The 27,511-nt window shown below is 39.8% G+C and overlaps 1 protein-coding gene across 2 annotated transcripts in view; it reads left to right on the forward strand.

Moving 5' to 3' along the window:
* Positions 1 to 27,511, forward strand: part of DIS3L2 (DIS3 like 3'-5' exoribonuclease 2) — a 588,376-nt gene that overhangs the window by 310,221 nt on the left and 250,644 nt on the right. For both annotated transcript variants that reach the window (XM_069727019.1, XM_069727018.1), the window contains one exon: positions 22,912 to 22,991. In XM_069727019.1, the coding sequence (XP_069583120.1) occupies positions 22,912 to 22,991 (80 nt within the window). The remainder of the gene's footprint in view (positions 1 to 22,911; positions 22,992 to 27,511) is intronic.

Raw genomic sequence — 27,511 nt, forward strand, 5'->3', positions numbered from 1 at the left:
CACATCAGTGGCTCCCCAACGCAACATGGCGTCCCATATCAATTCCAGCCAATTTTGCATTGAAAAGTCAAACGGCGCTCCTTCCTTTCCGAGCTCTGCCATGCACCCAAACAGTGGTTTACCCCCACATATGGGGTGTCTGCATTCTCAGGACAAATTGTAAAACAACGTTTGGGGTACAATTTCTTCTGGTAACCTTGGGAAAATAAAACAAATTGAAGATGAAGTAAAGTTTTTGTGAAAAAAAATTAAATGTTCATTTTTTTTTTAAACATTCCAAAAATTCCTGTGAAGCACCATGAGGGTTAATACACTTCTTGAATGTGATTTTGAGCTCCTTGAGTGTTCAGTTTTTACAATGGTGTCACACTTGGTTATTTTCTATCATATATATACCCCTCAAAATGGCTTCAAATGTGATGTGATCCCTAAAAAAAAAATGGTGTTGTAAAAATGAGAAATTGCTGGTCAACTTTTAACCCTTATAACTCCCTAACAAAAAAAAATTGTTTCCAAAATTGTGCTGATGTAAAATAGACATGTGGGAAACGTTACTTGTTAAGTATTTTGTGTGACATATCTCTGTGATTTAAGAGCATAAAAATTCAAAGTTGGAAAATTGCGAAATTTTCGCCAAATTTCCTTTTTTTTCCACAAATAAATGCAGGTTTTATCAAAGAAATGTTACCACTATAATGAAGTACAAGATGTCTCGAGAAAACAATGTCAGAATCACCGGGATTCGTTGAAGCGTTCAAGAGTTATAGCCTCATAAAGGGACAGTGGTCAGAATTTTAAAAATTGGCCCGGTCATTAACGTGCAAACCACCCTCAGGGCTTAAGGGGTTAAAGGGCTGGATGATTTCCTTGATACACATAACTTTGTGGGCTATAGGTAAATTAGTGACAAAATGTACAATTGGTGGAGAAAGTTGAACTTGGTGGACCTAGGTTTTTTTCAACCTATGTAACTGTGATAGTTCGGCCCATTGTTCACCTGGAAGCCATCTTCTCCGGCTTTCCCCTTACACCAGAGGGCTAATTTGCTCAAGCACTTGTGTGTTCTGAGTCACCGCCAGACACGAATGGCAGCATATCCCTGGGAGAAGAAAAGGATCTGCAGTCCAAAACTGAACACGCCGGAACCCTTACACCCCAGAAAATCCATTTTCTGGGGCCCCCATAGCCTAATGTGTATCTGTGTGTTTGAAATATAATGACCCCTGAGACAGTAAGCCTCCTAGGATCAAAAAGTGTACAGAAAAATATCGGATTTAAAAAAAAATTCTTAATTAACAAGCATATAAATATGAAAATAAGGTGCCTCATACCAAGAAGAGACGCAGCGATAAAACTTTTGTGGGCAATATACAGGATAACTAGCAGTCACTGGCTAATATAGTAGTTCTGGTATACACCCTTTGAAAAATAAACAATAGACAGTCATGAGTTCGAAATACAAGGTCCCAAGCTGGATCAAAGTTATAAATGGTATGAACTGAGTTATTACCTAAAACAAGTAATGCTGCGTCCTTCCACCTCTAGGCATGTTTCGCTTTGCTTTTGGTGGCGTATCCAAGCAAGGCAAAATGCGCGTTGGGGTGGGGAGACGCAGCATTGCCTCTGGTTGACTTTATCAGCATTTCTGGTTTTAGGCAATTCTGTTTATACCATTTAATAACTTGGCTTGATCCACCTTGGGCATTTTATTTGGAACTCTGTATGACGGTCTATTTATTTTTCATAGTGTATGTATCAGGACTATCTAATTTAGCCAGTTACTCTTAGCTATCCTGTATAGTGCCCACAAAAAGTTTTACTGTGTACTTTCTTGGCATGAGCCACCTTATTTGTATGTTCTTTGTGTATTTGATAAAGATTTTTATATGCAATATTTTTCTGTACGCTTCTTGATCCTAAGAGATTTACTGTCTTAGGGTTCATTGTTTCGTTTGATTGTGGAGTGTTGCTCTTTATTTCTTTTAAAAGTTAGTGTTTCTGGGACAGCTATGTTTACCTGTGGCTTTGGCCTATATTAGTCTGTGTATGGGGAGAGATGCTTTAGTATTTGATTTTAATTTTTAAACTGGAGAAGTACTATAGATTGTTGCAGTAACCTTTTTCTATCGGTCTCAAAGTTTTTTTTTTTTTTAACATACTGATGTCACAGAACAAGCACAGGAGAGCTATGTTCAGGAAATGACCCGTCTCTTAAATTAGATTCTTGTCTTACTGATTTTTTTTAATTTTTTTTTATAATTCCTCATATCATTAAATATACACAGTTAGGTCCAAACATATTTGGACAGTGACCGAATCTGTGATTTGGGCTTTGCAAGCCACTTTTGTTCTTATTTAAAATGAAACATGCGAGATGCAATTGAAGTGTAGAATTTCAGGTTTATTTAGAGGGGTTGCACAAATATATCCTTTGAAACGTTTAGGAATTGCAACCATTTTTCTACAAAGCCTCCTCATTTTATGGGGCTAAAAAGTAATTGGACAAATTAACTTTGCCTTTAAAAATTAATATTTTATGATAATCTGTCGGCAGGTTTTTGCTATGCAATCTGAAGACAGCATGGTTAAAACACAGATTTCAGGAATGCCTCTTATCAGTCTCCCTGTTTACTTGCAATGATTGGTTTAGCACCAGAAGCTTATAATTGCTCACACAGCGGCATGTAAGCCCAAATCTAACTCCGCCCCCTTCTGTGATAAGCACCTCACTGCCTATAGACATTTTATATAAAGAGCCTGGCTGGGGCCATATTGGCTTTCTCAACTGTGCTGCATTGCTAAATCTAAAACTTTTTGTGTTACAACAGCTGCACCCAGTAAACGAAGTAATGCATTATTGGATTAATGGTCTCTTTGCTTACTTTATGCTGATCACAGATTAGGTAGCAAAAATCTGCTGACAGATTCCCTTTAATGCTTTTTAGAGAATCCTTTGCAGACAGTGACTGCATGAAGTAATGTCTGGAAGCCATGGACTGCTCAACACACTGATTTCCTTTTTTTTTGTGATGCTTTGCAAGGCCTTTATTGCATCTGAATTCAGTTGCTTGTTTGTGGGTCTTTCTGCCTTAGACTACGTTCACACATCAGGTTTTTTGCTTCAGGCACAATCCGGCAAATTTTGGAAAAAACGGATCGGGCACAGATTGTGATAAACTGATGCGACGGATCTGTTTTTTCGACGGATCCGGCTAGCATATCTAGATTATTGGATAAAAAAATATTTGGAGCATTCTCAGTTTAAAAAAACTGATTCCGGCGCCGGAATCTGTCATTTTCCGGATCCGGCACCTTCCGGCTCCCATAGGCTTCCATTGCTATGGACGTTTTTTTCCAGAAACGGCAGATTTGCCGGATCCGGCGAAAAACGGACGGAACACAATGTCATCCGGCGCAATTCGGCACTAATGCAAGTCTATGGGGGAAAAAAACACATCCGACGGCAACATTCGTCGGATCAGTTTTTTGGAATTTAGCCGGATTGAGCCTGACTGCGAAAACCTGATGTGTGAAAGTAGCCTTAAGGTTTTCCTTAAGAATATGAAATGTATGCTCGTTGGGGTTGATGGGCTCCGCGATTGCGGAATATTCTAATTTTCCTTTTAAAAAAACCAGATGCTCCTGGCTTATTTTCTCAGTATGCTTTGGGTCATGGTTCATCTGTACTGTAAAGCATAGTCTAAGAGTGTGTGCACACGTCTTTGAGGTCTGCGGATTTTTCCGCAGCGGATTTGTGAAAACCGCAGGTAAAAGGCACTGCGTTTTACCTGCAGAATTACTGTGGATTTTGTGCGGATTCCACCTGCGGTTTTACACCTGCGGATTCCTATTGTGGAGCAGATGTAAACCGCTGCGGAATCCGCACAAAGAATTGATATGTTGCGTAATGTAAACCGCTGCGTTTCCTCGTGTTTTTTTCCCGCAGCATGTGCACTGCGGATTGCATTACCCATAGGTTTACATTGTACTGTAAACGCTTGATAAACTGATGCGGACCCGCAGCAAAATCCGCAGCGTGTGAACATAGCCTCAGAAACGATGCTGCATTTGGTTGAATCTGAGCAGAAAGTATAGCCCTGTACACTTCAGAATTCATCCGGCTGCTTCTGTCTTCAGTCACATCATCAATAAACACTAGTGACCCAGTGCCATTGGAAGCCATGCATGCCCAAGCCATCACACTGTGTCCACTATGTATTGCAGAGGATATGGTGTGTTTTGGATCATGATCCGACCCAAGCCTTCTCCATATTTTCTTCTTCCCATCATTCAGATACTGGTCGATCTTACTTTCATCTGTCTGCAGAATGCTTTTCCAGATCTGGGCTGGCTGGCTTCTTTAGATGATTTTTGGTAAAGTCTAATCTGTCCTTTCTATTTTTAAGGCTAATTACAGGTTAGTACCTTGTTGTGAACACTATGTATTTGCTCTCATGCAGTTTTCTCTTCGCCTACACCTACCTCCTGATGTGTTCTGCACTTGGGTGGATGTTGTGAAGTGGTTTTTCTTCACCATGGAAAGGATTCTGCCATCATCTGCCACTGTTGTCGTCTTTGGACGTGCAGACCTTTTTAAATTCCCAAGCTCACCAGTGCCCTTTTTTTTTTTTTTTTTTTGCACAATGGATCAAACGGTTGATTTTTGGCCACTCCTAACATTTCTGCTACCTCTTTTGGATTATTTCTTGTATTCAGCCTAATGAAGGTTTATTTCTCTTCCATTGAGAGCTCCTTTGACTACATTTTGTGGGTATACAGCATCAGCTTCCAAATGCAAATGGCACACCTGGAATCAGCTCAAGACCTTTTACCTTTTCAATTAATGGATTAATGAGGGAATGCGATGAATTAAAGCGCTTTTGAGAGAATTGTCCAGTTCCTTTTGGAGCTTTTGAAGAATATGCAGCTACATATGAGTTGTAATTCCTAAACCCTTTCTCCAATACCGTAGTCTGCTCTTTGAGCCAATTTTTATTATTTAACTGTATATTGAATGTTTTGGCAAAGTTAAAATGCCAAAACGTGTCACTGTCCAAATATTTCTGAATCTAGCTGTATATATTTGATACGAGTATTTCTGTCTGTGCAGTACATGTAAGCCGCAGCAAGCTGAAAAGGATACAGTTGAAATCTTAAATCTTCCCTTTAAAATGCATCTGGAAAATTTGAGAACTCATTTGTTGGTAGCTTTTCCAAGACCATTTGATTTGTCCTGTGATGGTCTGTGTGCTTTCTCGAAGTGAAGAAATGTTTGTAACTTCTTCACTGTATACTATTTCTATCAATTTCCAAGACAACCGTTCTTGATTTGCAAATTTAAGCACAACATAAGCTTTTGTTTTTTCTTTTTTTTCATTTAGTTTCTTGCTTTCCGCAACTTTGAGCTTAGTTACTTAGCAGATGATAAAGGCTTGGATGCTGCTGTGACAATCAGGATAAATATATGCTGTTTTTCTCATCAGCTTCAATATGTCATTGTAGTTTCCACCTAACAAGTCCTGACGTTTCCGAGCTGTTGGACTTGGTTTGTGTATAGCCTTGAAGTAGTTCCAGTCATTTTCCATGTCATCAAAGTTCACATAAATGTCTCTATAGTCTTGTAACTGATTTTTACCGTACTTAATGGTAACTTTCACTTACCCCAAAGATGCAAAAGCAACTTTACATTCGGATAAGCTTGATATATTTTACATTTCTTTCCTCACTTCAAAAAAAATAACGGTTTTAAATGTGTTTCTGATGGGAGTATATAGAACTTGCGATACTTGCACAACTTCTTCTCATACCCCTCGCTTGACTGCAATAAAATAAAAAAACCTTCTACTCACCTCCCATGCTGGTGCCCATCCCGTGTTGTGGACACTTTCCCTGAGGCTCCCGTTCTGTTGATGTGACACATGACACCAGCGTACAATCGAATTGAACACGTAGGGAAATTGAAAGCTCATTTGCAGCCCGGACTTCCTCTTCATGTAAGATATTTCCAAAGTCTGGGACAGTGAGGCCATAGCCGATTGGGCGCCGGGGTCACATGTTAATGGGCTGCGAGTGCTGACACTGCTGGAACAGCACCAACACGGAGGTGAGTATAGGCTTTTTTATTTTATCTGGGCAAAACATTTAAATCAAGAGGAGGTTGTCCAAGTAGTGATCAACCCCTTTAACACAATGTTCAGTATTGACATGTCCTTAATGTTGTGTGTGAAGGGGGCTTGCTGAAAGGCTTATCTCAAAAGCTAAACTAGCCTCCTTCTGTTGGGGCATCTGCCATGATAGAGGGGTTATCGTAATTATTGAAGTCAACCAGTCCCCTAAGCATACAGCTTTAAAGCAGCACGGGACCAGAGCTGCCCAATCTGGCAATGCTGCTAATATAGTTAAATCGGGACGTCTTTGGAAATAGATATTGGTAAGCTCTATACATCTATACACAATCTCACATCTAAAGATTCACAGCTAAAGATTATTTATGTAGATTTTCCATATAGTATCGATGTGAATATTTTTCTGCCCAGTGATGACAGTAGTATTCTAGGACTGATACCTTTATTGGCTAACCAGAAAATATGTTTGCAAGTCTTCAGAGCACAGTGGCTCCTTCTTCAGGCAAGATTACAAATAGATTAATAGTACCACATTACAATTTGATATTGTACACCATATAGTATCGGAATGTCATGTTCAGTGTTAGTAGCAGTGTTTTTAATTTTAGATTATTTTGAGGTGGATGTCAATGAGAAGGACCGTTCTTTTCTTTTTTTATGCTCCATCCCTCATTTTGGCTTAAATGACTGTCTAATAAGACCTTAATTACCATTTTTGTTTTCTTTTCAGTTTTAAATTTTTTAAGTTTTAGCACCCACATTTTTTTTCCTTTATTGATTTTTTTTTTTTCACTAATTGGCATGTGAAACTAATAAAATATATACCGTATATATATTAGGGATGTCCTATTAAGTGAAAAATTCTGCCATTCAAGTTGTTGAAAAAAAAAAATGGAAGCAGCACTCTAATGGAATTAAGTGAAAAAGGGGGACATTATTCACCTTGATAGCTTTGACCTACTGCTGCAAGTTCTCTTAAGATGATAGTTACCGTTTAACCAGAGTGTGTGGGAAAGGAAGCACTTCCGCTATGTAGCATTCCTATACAAAAATCAAAAAGTTATTGAATAAGCTTATTGAATCATTTACGGTATGTAACTTTGTTTTTTCATATAATGTAAATATAATGTATAATTCCTGCAATCAAGAAGTCCTCATACAACTAAATCAATGGGAAAATGACTGATGGCTTTTAGATTGAGTTTGTGATAAAAATTAAAATTAAAATCATTTTCTCATAAAGCTCCTATATAGGCTGTTAATTAAATGGCTAAAAATACTGCTCTCATATTAGTGGTAAATGTTATTCCTTTAATCAATTGTTTTCTTTTTTAGTCTAAAATAATGAGGGTGTGAATGATGTAATATTTTCCCCTTTACCTTTTTGACCAGTTAAGTTTCTATGTTTTCTATAAACTGGTAAGCAGGGTGTCATGTCTTCCATTTTCAGGACTGATTATGAATTGGTTATAATAAAATGTTGGTTTTATTTTGTTTTTAATATTTTCAGTTTATAGAACGGCATCCTATTCTAATATGGTCATCAAAGTGCAAGAGTGACCTACCGATTTAAGAATTATGGCAAGTGTAAAGCCTTAAACTGTTTCACAAGTCTATGAAGTAAGAACTGTGCTCGAATTGGACTATCTAGCCCAACAACCGCCTGTTCTCCTGACCTGAGCGAACTGCTTCATATATGCCTATCGGGTCAGGTGACCTGGCGGACAAAAGAAACCAGCCTTGCCCCTTTATTGCATAGTGTAACCAGGTGACGTTCTCCAGTCCAGATGGTTCGAGCTACCAATCGGTACATGGTTATGTTGTGTGGAATGTGTCAGACTAAGATGTTAGAAATTTTTGACTGCGGCTTTAGTGTGTTAGATTTTCATGACAACGAACTGTTCTGACCACATTATACATAAATTCATATTTTTGTCTGTTCCGAAATATCAAAAAATCTGGTCAATGTTAGCTCCCCTTGACAGCAAATTTGTAAGCAAGTAGTTAGAATAGATTGTACAGACTTCCAAATGGACCTTCTTTTGGAATGTTTTATTATTGTAGTGGAGTAATACATTAGTAAGGACACTGTCAGTTTCCTCACCTGGAGCAGAACCAGCCATTGAATTTGAAGGCGTCTTGTTCACTAAAAAATAAACATGGACAGGGAATTAAACAGAGCAGTCACGATTTTACAGGTTTCTAAATTAAAAAGGAAACAGGTTAATTTCAGTATTCTAAACCCATTGGCAGCATATTAGGACCCTCTATTCTCACTCCTTCTTATGGTGGGTGGGGATTCTATTGGTTTCAGGGTTTTTATATGCTAAAAGTTCAACTTTTCAAGTCTTCAAATTTTTATTTTTATTTTTAATAAATACCTTTGAAACTGTGTGATAATGTAGTAATAAAAAGTAATCCTAAGAACAGGTGTCCATGAACAGAAATCTATTTAAAGTGGTTGTCCAAACTTGGGGTGAAAGTCTGAATTCTCTCTGAAAGCAGTCTTCTGAATCCTGGCAACATGGTGCGAACACGGTCCGGATTCTCCCATATTGCTGTTGCGAGTAGACGATCATGTGACCGCAATATACACAACTAGATTTGCTCTTCCTATCTCAATCATAGTGAAATAACGAGCTTGTTTTAGTTGGCATGTGAGCAAAAGCTTGCAAATCGCATACATCACGTGACTGTTCTCTCGCCCCAGCAATGACGGAGGATCCTGACCACGAGCTCTCAGCTCTCTGCACACAGTCAGGATTTAGAAGTGTGCAGTCACCTAGTACAGGCCTGGACAATCCCTTCTTAAGAAAAAATGCTTTTAATGTATTCTTGTTGCTGGATACCTGTTATGATGACTGTTTCTATTGCTGGAAACCTCTGAATTCTCCATGCACGGATCCTCAAGTGATAGAGACAAGTGGACTATTTGCACTTTCTGTGTGATGATCTAGTTTCCATTGTGCATTAGTACAACTTTGTCCTTCCAAGGTTTTTTTTTTGTTTAGAGAACCATCACATTACCATGATGGCATACATTCCCATAGCTTTCACTACAACATTGAGTGTCCTTTAAGGTCCCTAAGCTTAACCTACTTATGGGAAGACTCTATGGCTTCCTTTGAGCGGCACACACTTTAAAATTTTTTCTTTGGTTTATAAAGCGTATTTGAACACAGGTGCATTTAAGGCACTTTTTACTCTAAAGGACCTCAAACGCATTGCAGTGATATTGTCTGAACCCCATGATATTGACCTGTTCAACAGACTGGATAATGTGTGTTCATGTGCCGGCCAACTGATGGTTGGGAGAGATGTCGATCTAGCATGTACAACTTTGGACTTCCGATCATTGTTCTCACTGACGTGTCATCCAGCGGCTTTTTCATAGAGAACACCGGAACGCTTAGCAGAACAAGCGCGCCTATGTATGTGTGAGTCAGCTGAGATAACTGTCGGCCCATGGCCATCTAATGTGTATGGCCAGCTATTGGTTATTTACTAGATGAAAAGGAAAAAACATTTGTACTTGGCATATTTCTGACACCGTAGATTGAAGCATGTTATTGTCGTACATTAATTTACCCTTTAACTACTGATAACGGTTGTCTCAGAAGTTTGTATCTGTAATGTGCTCTGTTTGCAAATAAAAAGTGAAGCAGGTGTTTAGCTGGTTTGAAAACTGTTTTATTAAAACAAACCGCAGAACATTCCAATATCTGTGCTGCTACATCGGGGCACAGAGGTGAAGGGGCACACTTACTGGCATGCAGGGCCGGTGTCACCACCCGGTGCACCCAACAAGTGCCGATGCCCACTCAATCTGGACACAACACGTTATGGAGCCTGTGAGTTGGAGGGGCCCGGTGCCAGCATGTTTGCTTGGCCTCTGCTCTCCATTACCTATAGAGCTGCTGAACGTTGCGCTCGGCTATTTCCATCAGTTCCAATGACTATGAATAGAGTAGAAATCAAGCATACGCCCCTCCAATCCATTCATGGCTGAGTTGCAGAGTCCTGTTCTCAGGATTGCTGGGGCTCCCAGTGGTCAGTCCCCCAAAAGTCAGTAAGTTATCCCTTATCAGTGAGATTGGGGAATAACCCTTTATCAGATACCAGATGGTATAGATACCGGACATATAATTTTAATATAATATATACATGGTTGGGCTCAGCAGTACTGAATCCTAACTGAGATATATATCTCCATTTCAGTAAAAAATGTTTTTAGAGGTGTGAGGGGCCCCAAATAGATCTTTTGCTATGGTGACCTCTATGTACTTCACTACTTGTAGGGCAGTGATACTGAGGGCAATCTGGCCTGTTGCTCAGAGCCAGAGGCTCCGGGGGTCCCATGGCCAGATTGTCGTCCTCATAAGTGGCATTCCGGAGAAAGGAGGAGGGCCCAGGCATATTTCTTGAACAGGTGGCCTAAGGCTAGGTTCACATTGTGTTATCGTGGTATGTTTAACGGACTACGTTACACCGCGGCATAATGCGGTGTAACGTAGTCCGTTAACGCCGCCATAGACTGCAATGTCAGATGCATCGCTAGCGCACGCCCTTAATGGGCGTGCGCTAGCGATGTGCCTTCATTTGAGTGACGGACCGAGACGCGGGCTGCAGCGTTTCCGGGTCCGTCACTGCTAGCGCAGATGGAGCTAGCAGAAGCTCCATCTGCGCTAGCGCTGTGCAAAAGTTGGCACTTGAGTTAGCGCAGTCCGTTCAACGTATGCGTTGAACGGACTGCACTAACGCAATGTGAAGCTATCCTGTTGTCAGTGTCAGCCCCTGTACAGTACTGTCAATGCTATTACCAATAGAATCACCATTGTGCAGTTAAATCCCTTTATCATAGTTTCTTCTCTCCAAGCTGAAGCCATAGACCAAGAGAATTGCCTGTGTGATGGGATGCAGCATCCACGCCTAGTGTGACAATTTGGGGAACGTCTAGGCTGCCTCTGCATTTAAAACATGCACACCAAAACACAAAACAAAAATAGTCAGAATTGCAATGCTGTTTCTATTCCACCCATAAGAGGTAGGGTATTTGCATCCCAAAATACTGCCGCTAAGGCAGCCTTACAAATCCAACTGAACCGAAAAAACAAGCCGTCATATGGCTACATCAAATAAGAAAAGAAGGTATAGTTCCCGGAATGGAATAATAAAATGAAGAATAAAAACTGGATCAACATAAATATCAAAAACTAGTTTTAACATGAAGAGGTTTAATGATTCATGACATGACAATCTTTTTATTCATTCTGTATTTTTTACATGGTTTTTATAATGTAGTTATATCATACAAGCAGTAAGTGATTTTAAAATCTAAATCTGAAATTTCGATGTTAAATGCCTAATTTCTCATCTTGATGAAAGGAGATACCAGTGACCAGGCCTCTAATCCTCATGTATTCCTTCTCATGTGAGCATTTTGCAAAAGCCTAATCCTTCATTTCAGATCAAAGCAGTGGATATTGGCAACGGTGCTTTAAATGTAGCACTTGGAGTGTTCATTGTTGGATCACATTGCAGAAGATCTAATAAGTAGAGGTTTTGGTTAAGAGCAGGTCTTAAAGATCAGCCAAGGTGGTACTTGCTGCCAATCCATATTTCAGCCTTTTCTTGGAGAGGTGAATTTGACAAAAGGAAAACTACGCAATTGTACATTCTGCTTTAGTCTTTAAGGGTAACTTAGTAAATAGTGTAAATTTTTTCTGCTGACTTTGCAATTTCAAAAGTGATGGACAGACATCTCAAATGTATTGCACTGATCATAGAGCTCTTTTGCTTGATGGTAGTTTTTGGCTTTATCACCATTTGACTTGGATTGTTTCATGTTAGAGTAGGGTCCCTCTGCTTATGCCTATGTATCTTGTTTGCCCAGTTATTTTAATGAACACCTTGGAAAATGATTTTGTGCCCTCTACGTTAACTTTAAGGTAGCATTTATGCTGTATAAATATAATTGCAAATCACACGTTTGTTGGGTGTGATGATTAGGCTTGCTCAAAGATCATTGTTCTTGGCAGCTCATTGTCTTCTCAACAGAAGGCTTATATTAGTGATCATTCTATATGGAACTGCGGGAGTCCTGCTTAACCCCTTCATGACCTTGGTATTTTCCATTTTTCTGTGTTCGTTTTTCAATCCCCTCCTTCCCAGAGCCATATTTTTTTTTAAATTTTTCCATCAATATGGCCATGTGAGGGCTTGTTTTTTTGTGGGAAGAGTTGTACTTTTGAACGACATCATTGGTTTTACCATGACGTGTACTAGAAAATGATTAAAAAAAAATTCCAAGTGCGGTGAAATTGCAAAAAAAGTGCAATCCCATGCGTGTTTTTTGTTTGGCTTTTTCGCTGGGTTCACTAAATGCTAAAACTGACCTGCCATTATGATTCTCCAGGTCATTACGAGTTCATAGACACCAAACATGTCTAGGTTATTTTTTTTATCTAAGTGGGGAAAAAAATTCCAAACTTTGGTAAAAGTAAAAAAAAAAATTGCGCCATTTTCCGATACCCGTAGCGTCTCCATTTTTCGTGATCTGGGGTCGAGTGAGGGCTTATTTTTTGCGTGCCGAGCTGTCGTTTTTAGTGATACCATTTTGGTGCAGATATGTTCTTTTGATTGCCCGTTATTGCATTTTAATGCAATGTCGCTGTGACCAAAAAAAACGTAATTTTGGCGTTTAAAATTTTTTCTCACTACGCTTAGCGATCAGGTTAATCCTTGTTTTTTATTGATAGATCGGGCGATTCTGAATGCGGCGATACCAAATGTGTATATTTGATTTTTGGGCAGCACGGTGGCGCAGTGGTTAGCACTGCAGCCTTGCAGCGCTGGAGTCCTGGGTTCAAACCCCATCAAGGACAACAACTGCAAAGAGTTTGTATGTTCTCTCCGTGTTTGCGTGGGTTTCCTCCGGGTACTCCGGTTTCCTCCCACATTCCAAAAAGACATACTGATAGGGAATTTAGATTGTGAGCCCCATTGGGGACAGTGATGATAATGTGTGCAAACTGTAAAGCGCTGCGGAATATGTTAGCACTATATAAAAATAAAGATTATTATTTTATTTTTGTTTTATTTTGAATGGGACGAAAGGGGGGGTGATTTAAACTTTTTATATTTTTTTTTATTTCATTTTTTTAAACATTTTTTTTTTTAACTTTTGCAATGCTTCAATAGCCTCCATGGGAGGCTAGAAGCTAGCACCACTCGATCGGCTCAGCTACATAGGAGCGATCATCAGATCGCTCCTATGTAGCTTAATTACAGGCTTGCTATGAGCGCCGACCACAGGGTGGCGCTCACAGCAAACCGGCATCAGTAACCATAGAGGTCTAAAGGAGACCTCTGGTTACTATGCCGACGCATCGCTGATCCCCAGTCAGCATTTGACAGCGGCATTTAACTAGTTAATAGTGGCGGATCGATCGCCGCTATTGCGCGCACATGTCAGCTGTTCAAAACAGCTGACATGTCACGGCTTTGATTTGGGCTCACCGCCGGAGCCCTGCATCAAAGCAGGGGATCTGACCTCGGACATACTATCCCATCCGAGGTCAGAAAAGGGTTAAACAATCGATCAAGCTGCTTACACTAATCAATTGTCATTTACCTGCCACAATTGGACTGTCTAAATGCAGCTAAAGTTTCCATTCATACTTAAATTTTCTCATCTGTCCCATCGATATTTTTCATGGTTAGGACACATATCGTATACATTGTATGGCGCAGTTCATTTGCTTGGTTTGTTTATTTATTTTGCATAGTGTCCACAAAATATAGACTTGAATATCCATTTTTGATCCCAGCCTTGAATTAAATTCACCTATGCATGTCTATGGATAAGGGAAAACTCAGGTAGCACATTGAATGCTTCATAGTTGCATCCTAGTGCTGTTCATAGAAAATGTTTGAAAAACATCGATCATATTTTGTTGTTTTTTTAGATGTATTTAGAAGATTAGGAGAGGGAGGGGGTTATTTCACCTGATCGTCACCCCTTTGCCATGATTGCGGGGGGCCCAATGGTTGCCATGAGAGCAGGATGTCAAATAATGACCTGGTCTGTCAACTACGGCGGCCTTTTAAACCATGCCAAGAGTAGGGTCTAAAAGGCGTTTTGTCAGTGTAACACTGACAGGTCTAGTGTATTGCAATGTATACGAGTTTACAAAAAGTATATAAAATAAAAACTGTAAAAATAATTGCAAAAATTTAAAAAAATTAAATAAAAAAGCGCAAAATAAAGAGCAATAAAGTGGAAAAATTATCCCAATAAATATGTATATTTATGTAAAAGCAAAAATAAAGTGCACATTTGGTATTGCCACGTCCAAAATTACTTGATCTAGAAAACTCACTATTTAACCCATTTTCAATGAACACTGTAAAAAAAAAATAACGTGGAAAAAATATGGCTTGAAATCATGCCACAGGAAAAAGTGCAATAACATATCAAAAAGTCAATTGTATATAAAAATGGTATAGCTGAAAAGTCAAGCCCCCAATCGGCTCTGTCACCTGAAAAAAAAAAAAAGATATAGCTCTCAAAACATGGCAATGCAAAAACAATTTTTTCTTCAATATAAAATTGTTTTTGTGTAAACCAACAAAACATAAAAATGTGAAAATGTGTTTTTGCTGTAATCGTACTGAACCGAAGAATGAAGCTGTTTTATCAATTTTACCACACTGAATGGCATTAAAAAAAACGTTCATAAAATGTTTGTCTTTGTTCATTCTGCCTCCCAAAATTCGTTATACAAAATGATCAAAAAATGTATGTACCCAAAAATACCAATAAAAACTTTCTCATACTACTGAAAGCAAGTTCTCACACGACGGTCAGCAGATATATAGAAAAATTATAGCTCTCAAAATATGGCAATGCAAAAACTTGTTTTTGCAATTAAAGCATCTTTTAGTGTGCGATAATAGCTAAACCCCAAAAATATATAAATCTGGTATCGCTGTAATCGCTCCGACCCAAAGTATAAAAGTAGTCTAATCACTTAAACCGCATGGGTATAAAATGGCGTAAAAATTAAAACCAATTATTGATCTGCGGTTTTGTTCAGCCTCCCAAAGATCGCAGTAAGGCTTGGCTCACATTTATCCTGCTCTCTATGGTGAGCGCTTACATCGGGATTTCCATGTAATTCCGTGAAATACGTGATTTAGACAAAGCCCCTGATGAAAGATCCCCTATAATGAGCTAAATGGAGATGCATTGGATGCCGTCTGGGCTATGATTGTGTAATGTCTGTATTTTTAAGCATGCGTAAAAGAACCACAGTTTTTTGCACCTCTGAAAAGGACACTGCTGAACAGAGACCAGACTAATGCCAGAGAGTAAGGCTAGTCTCATACTAGCGTTTTTGCTGAGCTGCTGAGGGCTTTGGACTTCCTTTGTGAAGCCCCGCCCACGGCCACAGCACGGCGCTCAGCTCTGCCCACTTCCACATGTGGCCTGTGTACCTATCTTTAACATTAAGTACGCAGGTCGTGTGGATGCCTCCGCTTGCGCAGAGAAAAAAAGAAATTCCAACCAGCTGCGTTTTACGCGGGTCGCCGCATCCTCAAAACTACGCATGCGGAGGCATCCGCATACATCCGCACAGCCTGTGTACCTAATATTAAAGATAGGTACCAAGCCGCATGCGAAAGTGGGCGGGGCTTCACGGAGGAAGTCCGCAGCTCAGCAAAACGCTAGTATGAAACTAGCCTTACTCTGCGTCTTTATGAATGGATCCATCGGGGGTTTGAACTGAATCACCTCACTCAGATTTAGATAGAAACCCCGATGTAAGTGCTCAATGTAGGGCACAGGCTAAATGAGATCCAAATTTTTATTTAGAATGTTCCTAATCCATATAAATCCACAAAAAAAAGAATCTACTCAGGTATGTCATATGGTAAACGAATATATGGGGCTTCTTTGTTACTGGTAGCACAAAGGCTCTGGAAAAATAAAATGGCTCCTCACCTTCCCCCCAAAAAGAAATTCAGCGCTCCCAAATCCAAATGCCTCCCTTCCCCTTCTGCGCCCCAGGAGGCAATTTTCACTCCTCAACATCCATTGTGGCTTTTTTCTGGAATACGCACACGGTGTCAAAATTATCACTACACCTATAGATAAAATACCAGGTGGTTGTAATTTCCAAAAAGAAGTCACCTGAGGGGGGGATTCTGCTCTTTTGGCACTTTGAAGCCGTGTATATAGTTCAAAAACTGTGCTAGGTAAATCTGTGCTCAGAATCAAATAACGCTCCATCCCTCTTGTTATCAACACAGTACAGCCATATACACTACGGTTCCAAAGTTTAGGTTCACCCAGACAATTGTGTTTTCCATGAAAACTCATACTTTTATTAATCAAATGAGTTGCCAAATGAATTGAAAATCTAGTACAGACATTGATAAGGTTCGAAGGTTATTTCAAATAATAATTTTCTCCTTCAAACTTTGCTTTCGTCAAAGAATGCTCCCTTTGCAGAAATAACGGCATTGCAGAACTTTGGCAATTTAGCAGTTAATTTGCTAAGGTAATCTGGAGAAACTTCACCCCATGCTTCCAGAAGCTCCTCCCACAAGTTGGTTTGGCTTGATGGGCACTTTTTGCTTACCATACGGTCAAGCTGCTTCCACAACAGCTCAGTGGGGTTGAGATCTGGTGACTGCGCCGGCCACTCCATTATAGATAGAATACCAGCTGCCTGCTTCTTCCCTAAATAGTTCTTGCATAATTTGGAGGTGTGCTTTGGGTCATTGTTCTGTTGTAGGATGAAATTGGCTCCAATCAAGCTCTGTCCACAGGGTATGGCATGGCATTGCAAAATGAAGTGATAGCCTTCCTTATTCAAAATCCCTTTTACCTTGTACAAATCTCCCACTTTACCTGCACCAAAGCAACCCCAGACCATCACATTACCTCCACCATGCTTGACAGATGGCGTCAGGCACGCTTCCAGCATTTTTTCAGTTGTTCTGCCTCTCGCAAATGTTCTTCTGTGTGATCCAAACACCTCAAACTTGGATTTGTTTGTCCATAACACTTTTTTCCAATCTTCCTCTGTCCAATGTCTGTGTTCTTGTTCCCATATTAATCTTTTTCTTTTATTAGCCAGTCTCAGATATGGCTTTTTCTTTGCCACTTTACCCTGAAGGCCAGCATCCCAGAGTCGCCTCTTCATTGTAGATGTTGACATTGGCGTTTTGCATGTGCTATTTAATGAAGCTGCCAGTTGAGGACCTGTGAGGCGTCGATTTCTCAAACTACAGACTCTAATCTGCTTGTCTTGTTGTGCAGCTGGGCCTCCCACTTCTCTTTCTACTCTGGTTAGAGCCTGTTTGTGCTCTCCTCTGAAGGGAGTAGTACACACTGTTGTAAGAAATCTTCAGTTTCTTGGCAATTTCTAGCATGGAATAGCCTTCATTTCTAAGAACAAGAATTGACTGTCGGGTTTCACATGAAGTTCTTTTTTTCTGCCCATTTTGAGAGTTTAATGGAACCAACAAATGTAATGCTTCAGATTCTCAACTAGCTCAAAGGAAGGTCAGGTTTATAGGTTCTCTAAATCAGCCAAACTGTTTTCGGCTGTGCTAACATAATTTTACCTCTATACAAGTCACTAGTTCGACCACACTTAGAATACTGTGCACAGTTCTGGTCTCCGGTGTATAAGAAAGACATAGCTGAACTAGAGCGGGTGCCGAGAAGAGCGACCAAGGTTATTAGAGGACTGGGGGTCTGCAATACCAAGATGGGTTATTACACTTGGGACTATTTAGTTTGGAAAAACGAAGACTAAGGGGTGATCTTATGTTAATGTATAAATATATGAGGGGACAGTACAAAGACCTTTCTGATGATCTTTTTAATCATAGACCTGAAACCGGGACTAGGGGGCATCCTCTGGGTTTTTATAGGAAAAATGGTTTAAGCATAACAGACGCGGATTCTTTACTGTAAGAGCAGTGAGACTATGGAACTCTCTGCCGTATGATGTTGTAATGAGTGATTCATTACTTAAATTTAAGAGGGGACTGGATACCTTTCTAGAAAAGTATAATGTTACAGGGTATATACACTAGATTCCTTGATAGGGCGTTGATCCAGGGAACTAGTCTGATTGCCGTATGTGGAGTCGGGAAGGAATTTTTTCCCCAATGTGGAGCTTACTCTTGCCACATGGTTTTTTTTGCCTTCCTCTGGATCAACATGTTAGGTTAGGCTATGGGTTGAACTAGATGGACTTATAGTCTTCCTTCAACCTTAATAACTATGTAACATACTTGCACAAGGGTTTTCAAGGGTATTCTAACCATCCATTAGCCTTCTTACACAGTTAGCAAACAGAAAGTACCATAAGAACATGGTTGTTGGAAATGGACCGCTATACACCTATGAAGATATTGCATTACAAACCAGACGTTTGCAGCTAGAATAGTCATTTATCACATTAACAATGTATAGAGTATATTTCTGAATCATTTAATGTCAGCTTCATTGTAAAAAACTGTGCTTTTCTTTAAAAAATAAGGAAATTTCTAAGTGATCCTACACTTTGGAACAGTAGTGTATGAGGTATTGCCATGTTCTGTTCAGCAGAAATTGTGGGATTTCTACCAATTTCCCTGTGTGAAAAAAGTGAAATCTGGGGCTAAAAATATATTTTTTTAAAATTAAAAAATGTAACTTTTTTTCTTTACTGCTAAATAATATAAAATATGGTGACACACTTGTGATTTGAATATGATCACTGCACCCTTAAGCCACGTTCAGGATTTGGTCAATGTTTTCCATCAGTATTTGTGGCCCAAAGCCAGGAGTGGGTGCAAAATGCAGAAGTCGTGCACTTTGTTTTATTATACTTTTTATGATCTTTCTGCTCATGATTTTGACTTCCAAATACGGTTTTAAAGTACTGACCAAATTGTGAACGTGGCCTTATATGAACTCATTGAGAGGTGTAGTTTGTAAAATAAGGTCACATGGGGAGGCTCTCCTGTTCTGGCACCTCAAGGGCTCAGCCATTCTCATTCAGCTGGCAGCACGGACTGTAATCCACAAATCTTCCTATATAGCGATTCTGTTTGTCGCGTGCCCACCGGTGGATCTGCAGCAGCCGGCATTATATTCTTGTGAATATACCTAAATCTGGTGAGCAGTTTTTTACTAAGACACTATCTGCACTTTTTTCCCATAAGTTTTATTATTAGCCCTCATAAAAATTAAAAACTTGGGATTGAAACAACATTTTAGTGGTAAATATATAATTATTCATTCTTCACTACCCAATGGTATAACATTTTGTGACACACCTGTGGGATTAATATGCCCACTGCACCCATAGATGAATTTATTCAGGAGTATAATTTGTAAAATATGGACACTAATGGGTAGGGTCTGCTTTTCTGACACCTCAGTGGTTCTGCCGCTGTGACATGTTATTCTCAAACCATTCCATCAAAAACTGCACCCCTGTATGATGCCCATTCCCTTCTGAGTTTTGCACTGTCCCTCAAAAATGTTTTTTAACCATATGAGGTATTGATGTACTCAGGAGAAAACGATCTTTACACTGTTACCCAATTTTTTCTATTAGCGGTTTAGAAAACTAAAAACTAGTGACCAAGGCAATATTTTAGGTAAAAAATGGTTCTCATATACGCAGCCCAATGTTATACAATTCTGTGAATCGTCTGAGGGTTAAAAACTCTCACTATACCACTAGATGAACTTCTTTGAAAGGCGTAGTGTACAAGATGGTGTCCCTTTTTGTGGTTTCAGCTGTTTTGGCATGTCAGAGACTCTTAAAACTTCTCATGGCATCCGCAATTTATTCCAGCCAAATGGCGCTCCAGCATTCAAGTAGCTATTTGCAAAAGATAGAAGCAATGGAAATGGTTTCTGAAGTAATGGCACTTTATTTGATTGTCACATGAAGAGAGGAGACATAAATGAATGAGCGACAGCTGTTTTCCGTAAATTAAACTTCTTGCCTCCCTTGTGAGAATGCAACATTTGGGGCTAAAACAAAAATGGTTTTACTTGTGGAGGTTTCTGTTTTGGCACCTCTTGAGGTCCCGCAAATGTGACATGATGTCCACGACCTATTGTAGCCAAAATTGAAATACGTTCTCCTTTCTGCCACACATGATGGGTTATTGGCATGGTCAGGAAAAATTACATAACGAATCGAACTGTCCATTTTCTCCTGTTACCGTTGTGAAAATTAAAAATTTGAGGTTAAGGCATAATTTTTGTAGAAATAAACGAAGTTTTGGTTTGTTTCCATTTTGTTTTAATTGAAGCACCTAGAGGGTTAATACATGTCCTAAATGTGGTTTTGAATATCTTGAAGGGTGAAGTTTTTAAAGTGGGGTCATTTTTAGGGGCCAATATGTAAAAAATGCAGGAGTCACTTCAAATGGGAAGTGGCCTCTAATAAAATAAGTTTAAAAAATGATAAATTGCTGCTAAACCTTTAACACTTCTTCATTTTTATCCAAAATATTTTAAAAATAACACGGATGTTAAGCAGACATGTGGCAAATGATGATTATTTTTAGTGTTATGACCATCTGTTTTAAGGGCTTAAAAATTCAGTATCAAATCTTCAATTTTTTCATAAATAAAGGCAAATCATCTCAACCTAAATTTGCCATTAATATGAAGTACAATGTGTAGAAAAAAAAAACAACTGAAATATGTTGCATCATGTCAGTTATTTCCACCTAAAGAGACACTGGTCGGAATTGAAAAATGTGGCCTGGTCAGGAACGTGAAAACAGGCCTCTGGTAAGGGGATAAAGTAGTTCCATGAAACTTTTATGGGCTAATCCCATGTAAATGTGTACAGTATGTAGTGTATGTGCGTTAATATACTCAGTCCTATCTTCCCTGGTTTCCAGTGTCGCTCTGTTGCATGTCTGGGTTTTATTACAACAAATCTGTGGGGGGAGAGGGGCATTTGAGAGCACAAATACTATTGCTGATTTTTCCTATAACTGGGACCGTTAGATTAGTCTCAGTTAATGCAGAGAGCCATTCTCTCATCTGTACAATTTATGTCCATTTCCTAGAGCCCTGCAGCTCGTGCACCCTCCCTACTAGTGATGAGCGAATATACTCATTACTCAAGATTTCTCGAGCACACTCGGGTGTCCTCCGAGTATTTTTTTAGTGCTTGGTGATATAGTTTTTCTTGCCGCAGCTGAATGATTTACATCTGTTAGCTAGCATAAGTACATGTGGGGATTCCCTAGCAACCAGGCAACCCCCACATGTACTTATGCTGGTTAACAGATGTAAATCATTCAGGTGCGGCAATAAAAACTAAATCTCCAAGCACTAAAAAATACTCTGAGGTCACCCGAGCGTGCTCGGTAAATCTCGAGTAACGAGTATATTCGCTCATCACTACTCCCTACACATGATGATCTCATTTCTGGGTCCAGAAAAGGAAGCACAGTCAGTGGCATTTTGTCGCTGTTTTTTTTTTTCTCTCTTTTTTTGGGTGCAGCATATGAGATAAATATTTTTTAGATTCCATTAGTTTGGCTAATTACAAGCCAGTTTATCCTTCGTATTTCACTATTTAGGTTTCAGGAAAATGTCCAAATACAGCTCTCCAAGCTTTTCTTTTTCCTTTACTTAATATGTTTGGAAGATCTTTATATTTATAAAGCCATTAAGGGTACTTGAGTTTGAGAACACTTGACCGCTTATACAATGCACTGTAACATTGTACTATTGCAGCGTATTTCTCGTAGCTGCCCTAACAACATTATTGATGTGAGTAGGGCTATGGGTGTTGGGGGGACTCCCATTCCAATTGCTACTGTTAAGAATGAAAGCGACTTGTAAGGATATTTGCACATAATGTGATTTAGTGACATATCAGGACACACCTGCGTCTTTTGTTATGAAGTCTCATTTTTTGTCTTTGTCCTGAACGCTTTTTGCACAGTTTTTCCCTGCAAAAGTTTCTATAATCTAGTGATAGACTGAAGAATGATCAACCGCGTTGCATCTTTTAAGCTCCTAAAAACTGAACATAAAGTCAGTTTTATATAAAAATGTATGTGACTGTTTTTTTACACTTGTACTTAGTGCTTTTTTTTAAGGCAGGATACAGAATGTACCCCCCAGGAAAAGACAGTGTGCACATACCCAAAGGGGTCAAATTGTCGTGAACAGATCTAGCTCCCCCGCATTCCTGAGCCCACTCTGCACAGTATAGCCACAGTACGTGTACAGCAGATTTTGCTAAGGGGTTGAGCATTAAAGTTGCCGTTCATAGTCTAAAGTCAAGTGAGCAGTGGCAAGATGGGGGACAGGTGAGGCTCATTTCTATTCGCAGATCAGTTTGAAATGAGACAAAAATCACTAAACAGCGGATGTTGGCATTGCTGTCAATTTTGAAGCCTTTCCCTACCAATTTGTTTTTTATTTTGTCTTGTGCGTCAAACATGATTATGTTTATAATATATATAAAAATATGGAAGATATTTTACATGGTGTACTTAATATACAGGGATGGCAGTAATGTTGACCACAACTAAAATTGTGACACTGACACTTGCAGGATCGCTCTCCTGTGACTAGCAGACGGGGAATGGTCGAGCGTCACAATAAACCATTTGGACTCTTCTCGGAAGGTTGTCCCCATACCAGCTTCTCTTCAGTTATGTAGAACACTGATGTATCCTAATGCTATTCTCTAGTTTATAACATGTCCTCTCCTTTTTGTTTTTGTAGGAAAGAGTGCATCTTCACCATTGACCCTGCCACTGCTAGAGACTTGGACGATGCTCTATCCTGTAAACCACTCCCCGATGGTAGGACTCGAAATTTACATGTTTGTCATCTAGTTTTTTAAATCTGCTACTGGGACTTCTGCATCTTAAGTATTGATAACCCTTTTAAAAGGATAGACAATTAAATGCTTGATCTTTGGGGGAAATCTGACCCTGGGCCACCTCTGTGGTTGCTCTAGGAGGAGTTTGCATCTATGCTGTTAAAGAGAGTCTGTCAGCACAATTTTCTAATGCAAAAGTAAACGCATGGCCATAATGTCGCTGTAATGCAGATAAAATTCTTTAAGCGAGAACCACAGAGGATTTCTGCAATCAGCATTTGAAGTTTTCTTATGACATTTTTGTGCATAGGGGCCGGACTGTGGGTAGTGTTTTCTCCTGCCCCAGCCTCTCCGCCTGCCTCTGGTATTTGAATGACAGGTCAATGTTTGAAATTTTGTGCTGCTTCCATCATTGACATAGGCAGCATATGTGCAGTTTGAGTTCACGGCCACTCTTCTGGTCTTCAATAAAATGGGGCCAGAGTCAGCACATGCACAGATAAAGATCTCTGCTCAATATAGTATCTTCAAATAAAAATTTCAAACAGGAAGCAGGTCATTGAAACATTGTAGGCAGATGGAGGGGACAGAGCAGGAGAAGATCCCACCCACAGTTTGCCCTTGCGCCCAGAAAGCTCGTTAGAAACCAACTATATTGCTGATTAATGTGATGCATTTGAAGAAATCCACTCTGTGGTTCCGGTTTAATCAGTATTACAGCACCATTACAGCCTTGTCTGTACATTGCTCAATTGTTCTGACAGCTTCTCCTTATGGAGTACTCATCAGCTCCTAAAGTGGCGGCCATCATGGAGAGTAACGGAACATCGATCTGAGTGGAAGAGGTAAATTGAGGGCACCAGTCAGAGTGAAAATATGTAGTCCATTTTCAATACCAAGCTGGAGGGTTGCTTTATACTGGTCATGTGGATGTTTGTTTTAATTTATCTGCAAAGCAAGTATTAGCAAAAAGGACTAATTTATCAATGTGACAGTGAATAATCCAGAACACACCCATAGGACATCAATGGATTTTCAATGGTTTGGTGCATGGCAAAATGTTGCCCCTGAATGTGAATTTTCATGCCTGAATCAAGTCTTTCAATAGCTTGACAACTGCAGTCAGCCCTTATGTGTGCATTTTCATAGCTGAATAAAGAACCATTGCTCTCTTCTGCATTTTTTGCAACAAATTGCTATTTGAAAGAGCAGTTCAACTTTATAGGAATGATTACTGTCATTAAAGGGTTGTCCAAGAAGTCGTCACTAAGCAGTGATTGGTATTACACATGTTGTATTTGTAAGGTTTTAATTTGCAGCAAAAACCAGCCTAGTGGTGGGAAAAATGCTACATATGATACAGGCATTTACTTGCGTTTTTCACACTCATTTAAGTGAAAATTCACATGCATGAAATTAAAGCAGCGTGGGTAAGAGACTTCAGCAATCTCATTCGTTATGCTGCACATTTCAGGCACCAAATATGCTACTTAAAATGTGCAAAAAATACCTGAACACAACCTTCATCTTCTGGAGCACGTCGCTCCTCTACCTCCTGGCTTCTGAGGTGCTGAGGGTGGAGCACACCTAAAGATTGACAGTTACATGGTCATGTCGCTGGCCCAAGCTCTGTGCTCTCCCATAACAGAATGAAGAGGGGAAAAAAAACCTGGCTTGTTACTAAAATGGCCTGATTCTTCCTTTCGTGTCCTGGGAAGATCTATTTTCAGCCGTGATCTAATTATTACACAACACATCAAAATAAAAGGTAAAAGCTGTTTTGGATAACACCGTATCCACCATTCACGGTAAATAATGGACACTGATCAAGTCCTCCTCCTCCTTGTACAATGACCCCCACACCAGGTACACTTAGTGCCCTGCCCCTAATATACTCACCAGCCACTGTTTTCAGCTGCCGTTTGCGCCGCTCCTGTCTACTTTTGCCGGACCTGCCAAGTCTTGCTTATATAAAATTAGGGTAGTATATAGACAGTTTTGACAAAAAAAATGTACATTTACAATTGGCCCCAATCCAATCCAAACCAAAGGCACAAAGGGTGCATATAGTGTAGCTATCGCTCCCTTGTTATATCCCTATGCTGAACCTACTACCTGGCAGCAGAGGTTGGCACCCCCCGCTCAACGTCCACTGACTAACAGGTCCAGTGGGGATAATTAAGCACCTTTTGGATTGAGGCGAATTTTAAAATATTTTTTGACATTAATTATTAAAAGTTCATTTTTAAAGGGTACAGTATTTATTTTTCTTGTCAACCTGCCAAATTGTGCCAGTCTTCACTAGGCGAGCCGGAGGTCACTTCTCAATGTAAGTTTTTAAGAGCCAGAATGAGGCCAGGACAAGGCCCTTATAGATTTACATTTGAGAGTCTGTGACAGTTACCTCAAGATGGTGAATTGGGACTGGAGTGGCACCAGGAACAGCTGAAGACAGCGGCTGGTAAGTAGAAGATTGGTGTCAGGGAACTTGCATTAATGGCACCACTCCAGTGCTGGAAGATAAAATCCGTCTGGAGTGGCGCTTTAAAAAGTGTTAAACCATCTGGTTTTATTTAATAACAAATATAGGTGATCATTTTCTTTTTAACAATGTTTTCTGGGGCTAAAATATATTTACGGTAATTTAAGCGCTCCTTTGGGTAGTTTATCGATTTATGTGCAATTGCTAGTCCAACTCCCAACATTCACACAGATCAGCAGATTTAAAGAGACCTTAGTGCATTGAAATTGGCGCAGTTACATGGTGTAGTGGCAGTGAATGGTACTGCAAGCTGTGTCTGATGCAGGGGAATGGTGTGCCATGGCACCTTGTATCAGCGGATTAGTGTGACATAAAAAAATCAATAAATTCCAGCGAAACCCTTTAAAGCATGACTTCATATAATGTATTTGGCTACCCTTGGTGGTAAATGCTCTCAATCCAATCCAGAAGTGTACGTTAAGTGAATATGATTGACTTGGCTAATTATTCAATCTGTCTAAAGTAAAAGTGCACCAACAGAGGAGGGAAAAGAAATAACGCAGCTTTGAGATTTCTTCCACCAGGCTCAGGCAGCTGTACTGGAGGAACTTGGAGATGAAGCGTGCATTTTGTGCCAGCTGCGGGGTGAGCTGAAGGACCTGCCAGGCTACCAATATTAGGGGAAAAAGCAGAGTCAGCACTGTTTGTTTGAAAGTCGCTTGCTTTTTATGTTCGGCTCCATCTGCTGCTGATGCCTCTAATGCAGTCCGCTCAGCAGTGATGTCATTCTTTATGTGCTGCACCCCAGATGCTTGCTTTCAATACAAAGGGATGCCAGTGACATGACATCACTTGACAGCTACATTATGTGACGTGGAATTTGGCCCATGGCCAAATTGGAATTATACCCCTGAAGAGTCAGTCTGTGTGTTCTAATCCTTTCATAGACAGATTGCAACCGTGTCAGCTATGCAGGTCTTGGAGTTAGTAAACGTAGTCTACATGTACACTCAGGATTCTATATACACGCTTGTAGTTTTTAATCCACTTGACTGTCAGTTTATTGAAAACTTTTTTTTTTTTTTTTAGAAGAAAATATTTTCTTTCTGTTGACTTGTTTTTGCAGATGATTAAAAACTTGCCACCTTAGGCTAGTTTCACATTTGCGTTCGAATCCGCAGCGTTTAATCCGCATCCGCAAGTGCAGGAAAAATCGCATAGAAACACGTACAAACGCAGCGTTTTTTAGACTCATGCGGGAACGCATGCGGTTAATAAAATGCCGCGTTTTCACGCTTTATCATGCGTTTTGTCAATGTGTTTGCGTTCTTTTGTGCGCATGGTGGAAAATTTTACAGGAGAAAAATCTAGATAACCAGACACTGCCAATGGGACTATGGAGGGAGTGTCATGGGATATCTATATATAGACCCTAGGACTGCTGAAATCTTAAGTGTGCTACTGTATCCTGTGTCATGATGGATCTTCGCATGGAGAGCTTTATTTCAACCTGGATTTAAGCATCAAGCTGTTTCTTGCCTGTGCGTTTGCTTAGGAGCAACACAGAAATCGCGAAAGATGGAAAAGGACACGGCATAAGCATTTTTGGCGACACCCCATTATCGAACTACGTGAGAGCCGTGGAGCCTATCACACGCTATATGGCGAGCTTCATGCGAACCTGGACAAATTCCCGGAATATACAAGGATGTCACAAGACTTTCTGGGATTTGCTTGGTCGTGTCCATGGAGCTATCCGGAGACAGGACACCCAGCTCCGTAGAGCGATTCCACCAGAGGAACGTCTGCTGCTTACATTAAGGTACGTAACAATTCTAAACAAATGCAAGTCCTAATTTTGGTTGTTCTTACATGTATTCTTTATATTGTTCTTTGTGTCTTTAGCAGAGCAACACCATAAATAGAATTGATTGTAACATTTTTTTTATTTATTTTATTAAAGATTTCTGGCAACCGGAAAGAGTTTATCATCCCCCCACTTCCAATACCGGCTTGGA

This window comes from Ranitomeya imitator, chromosome 5 (assembly GCF_032444005.1).
Source record: "Ranitomeya imitator isolate aRanImi1 chromosome 5, aRanImi1.pri, whole genome shotgun sequence".
NCBI lineage: Eukaryota > Metazoa > Chordata > Amphibia > Anura > Dendrobatidae > Ranitomeya > Ranitomeya imitator.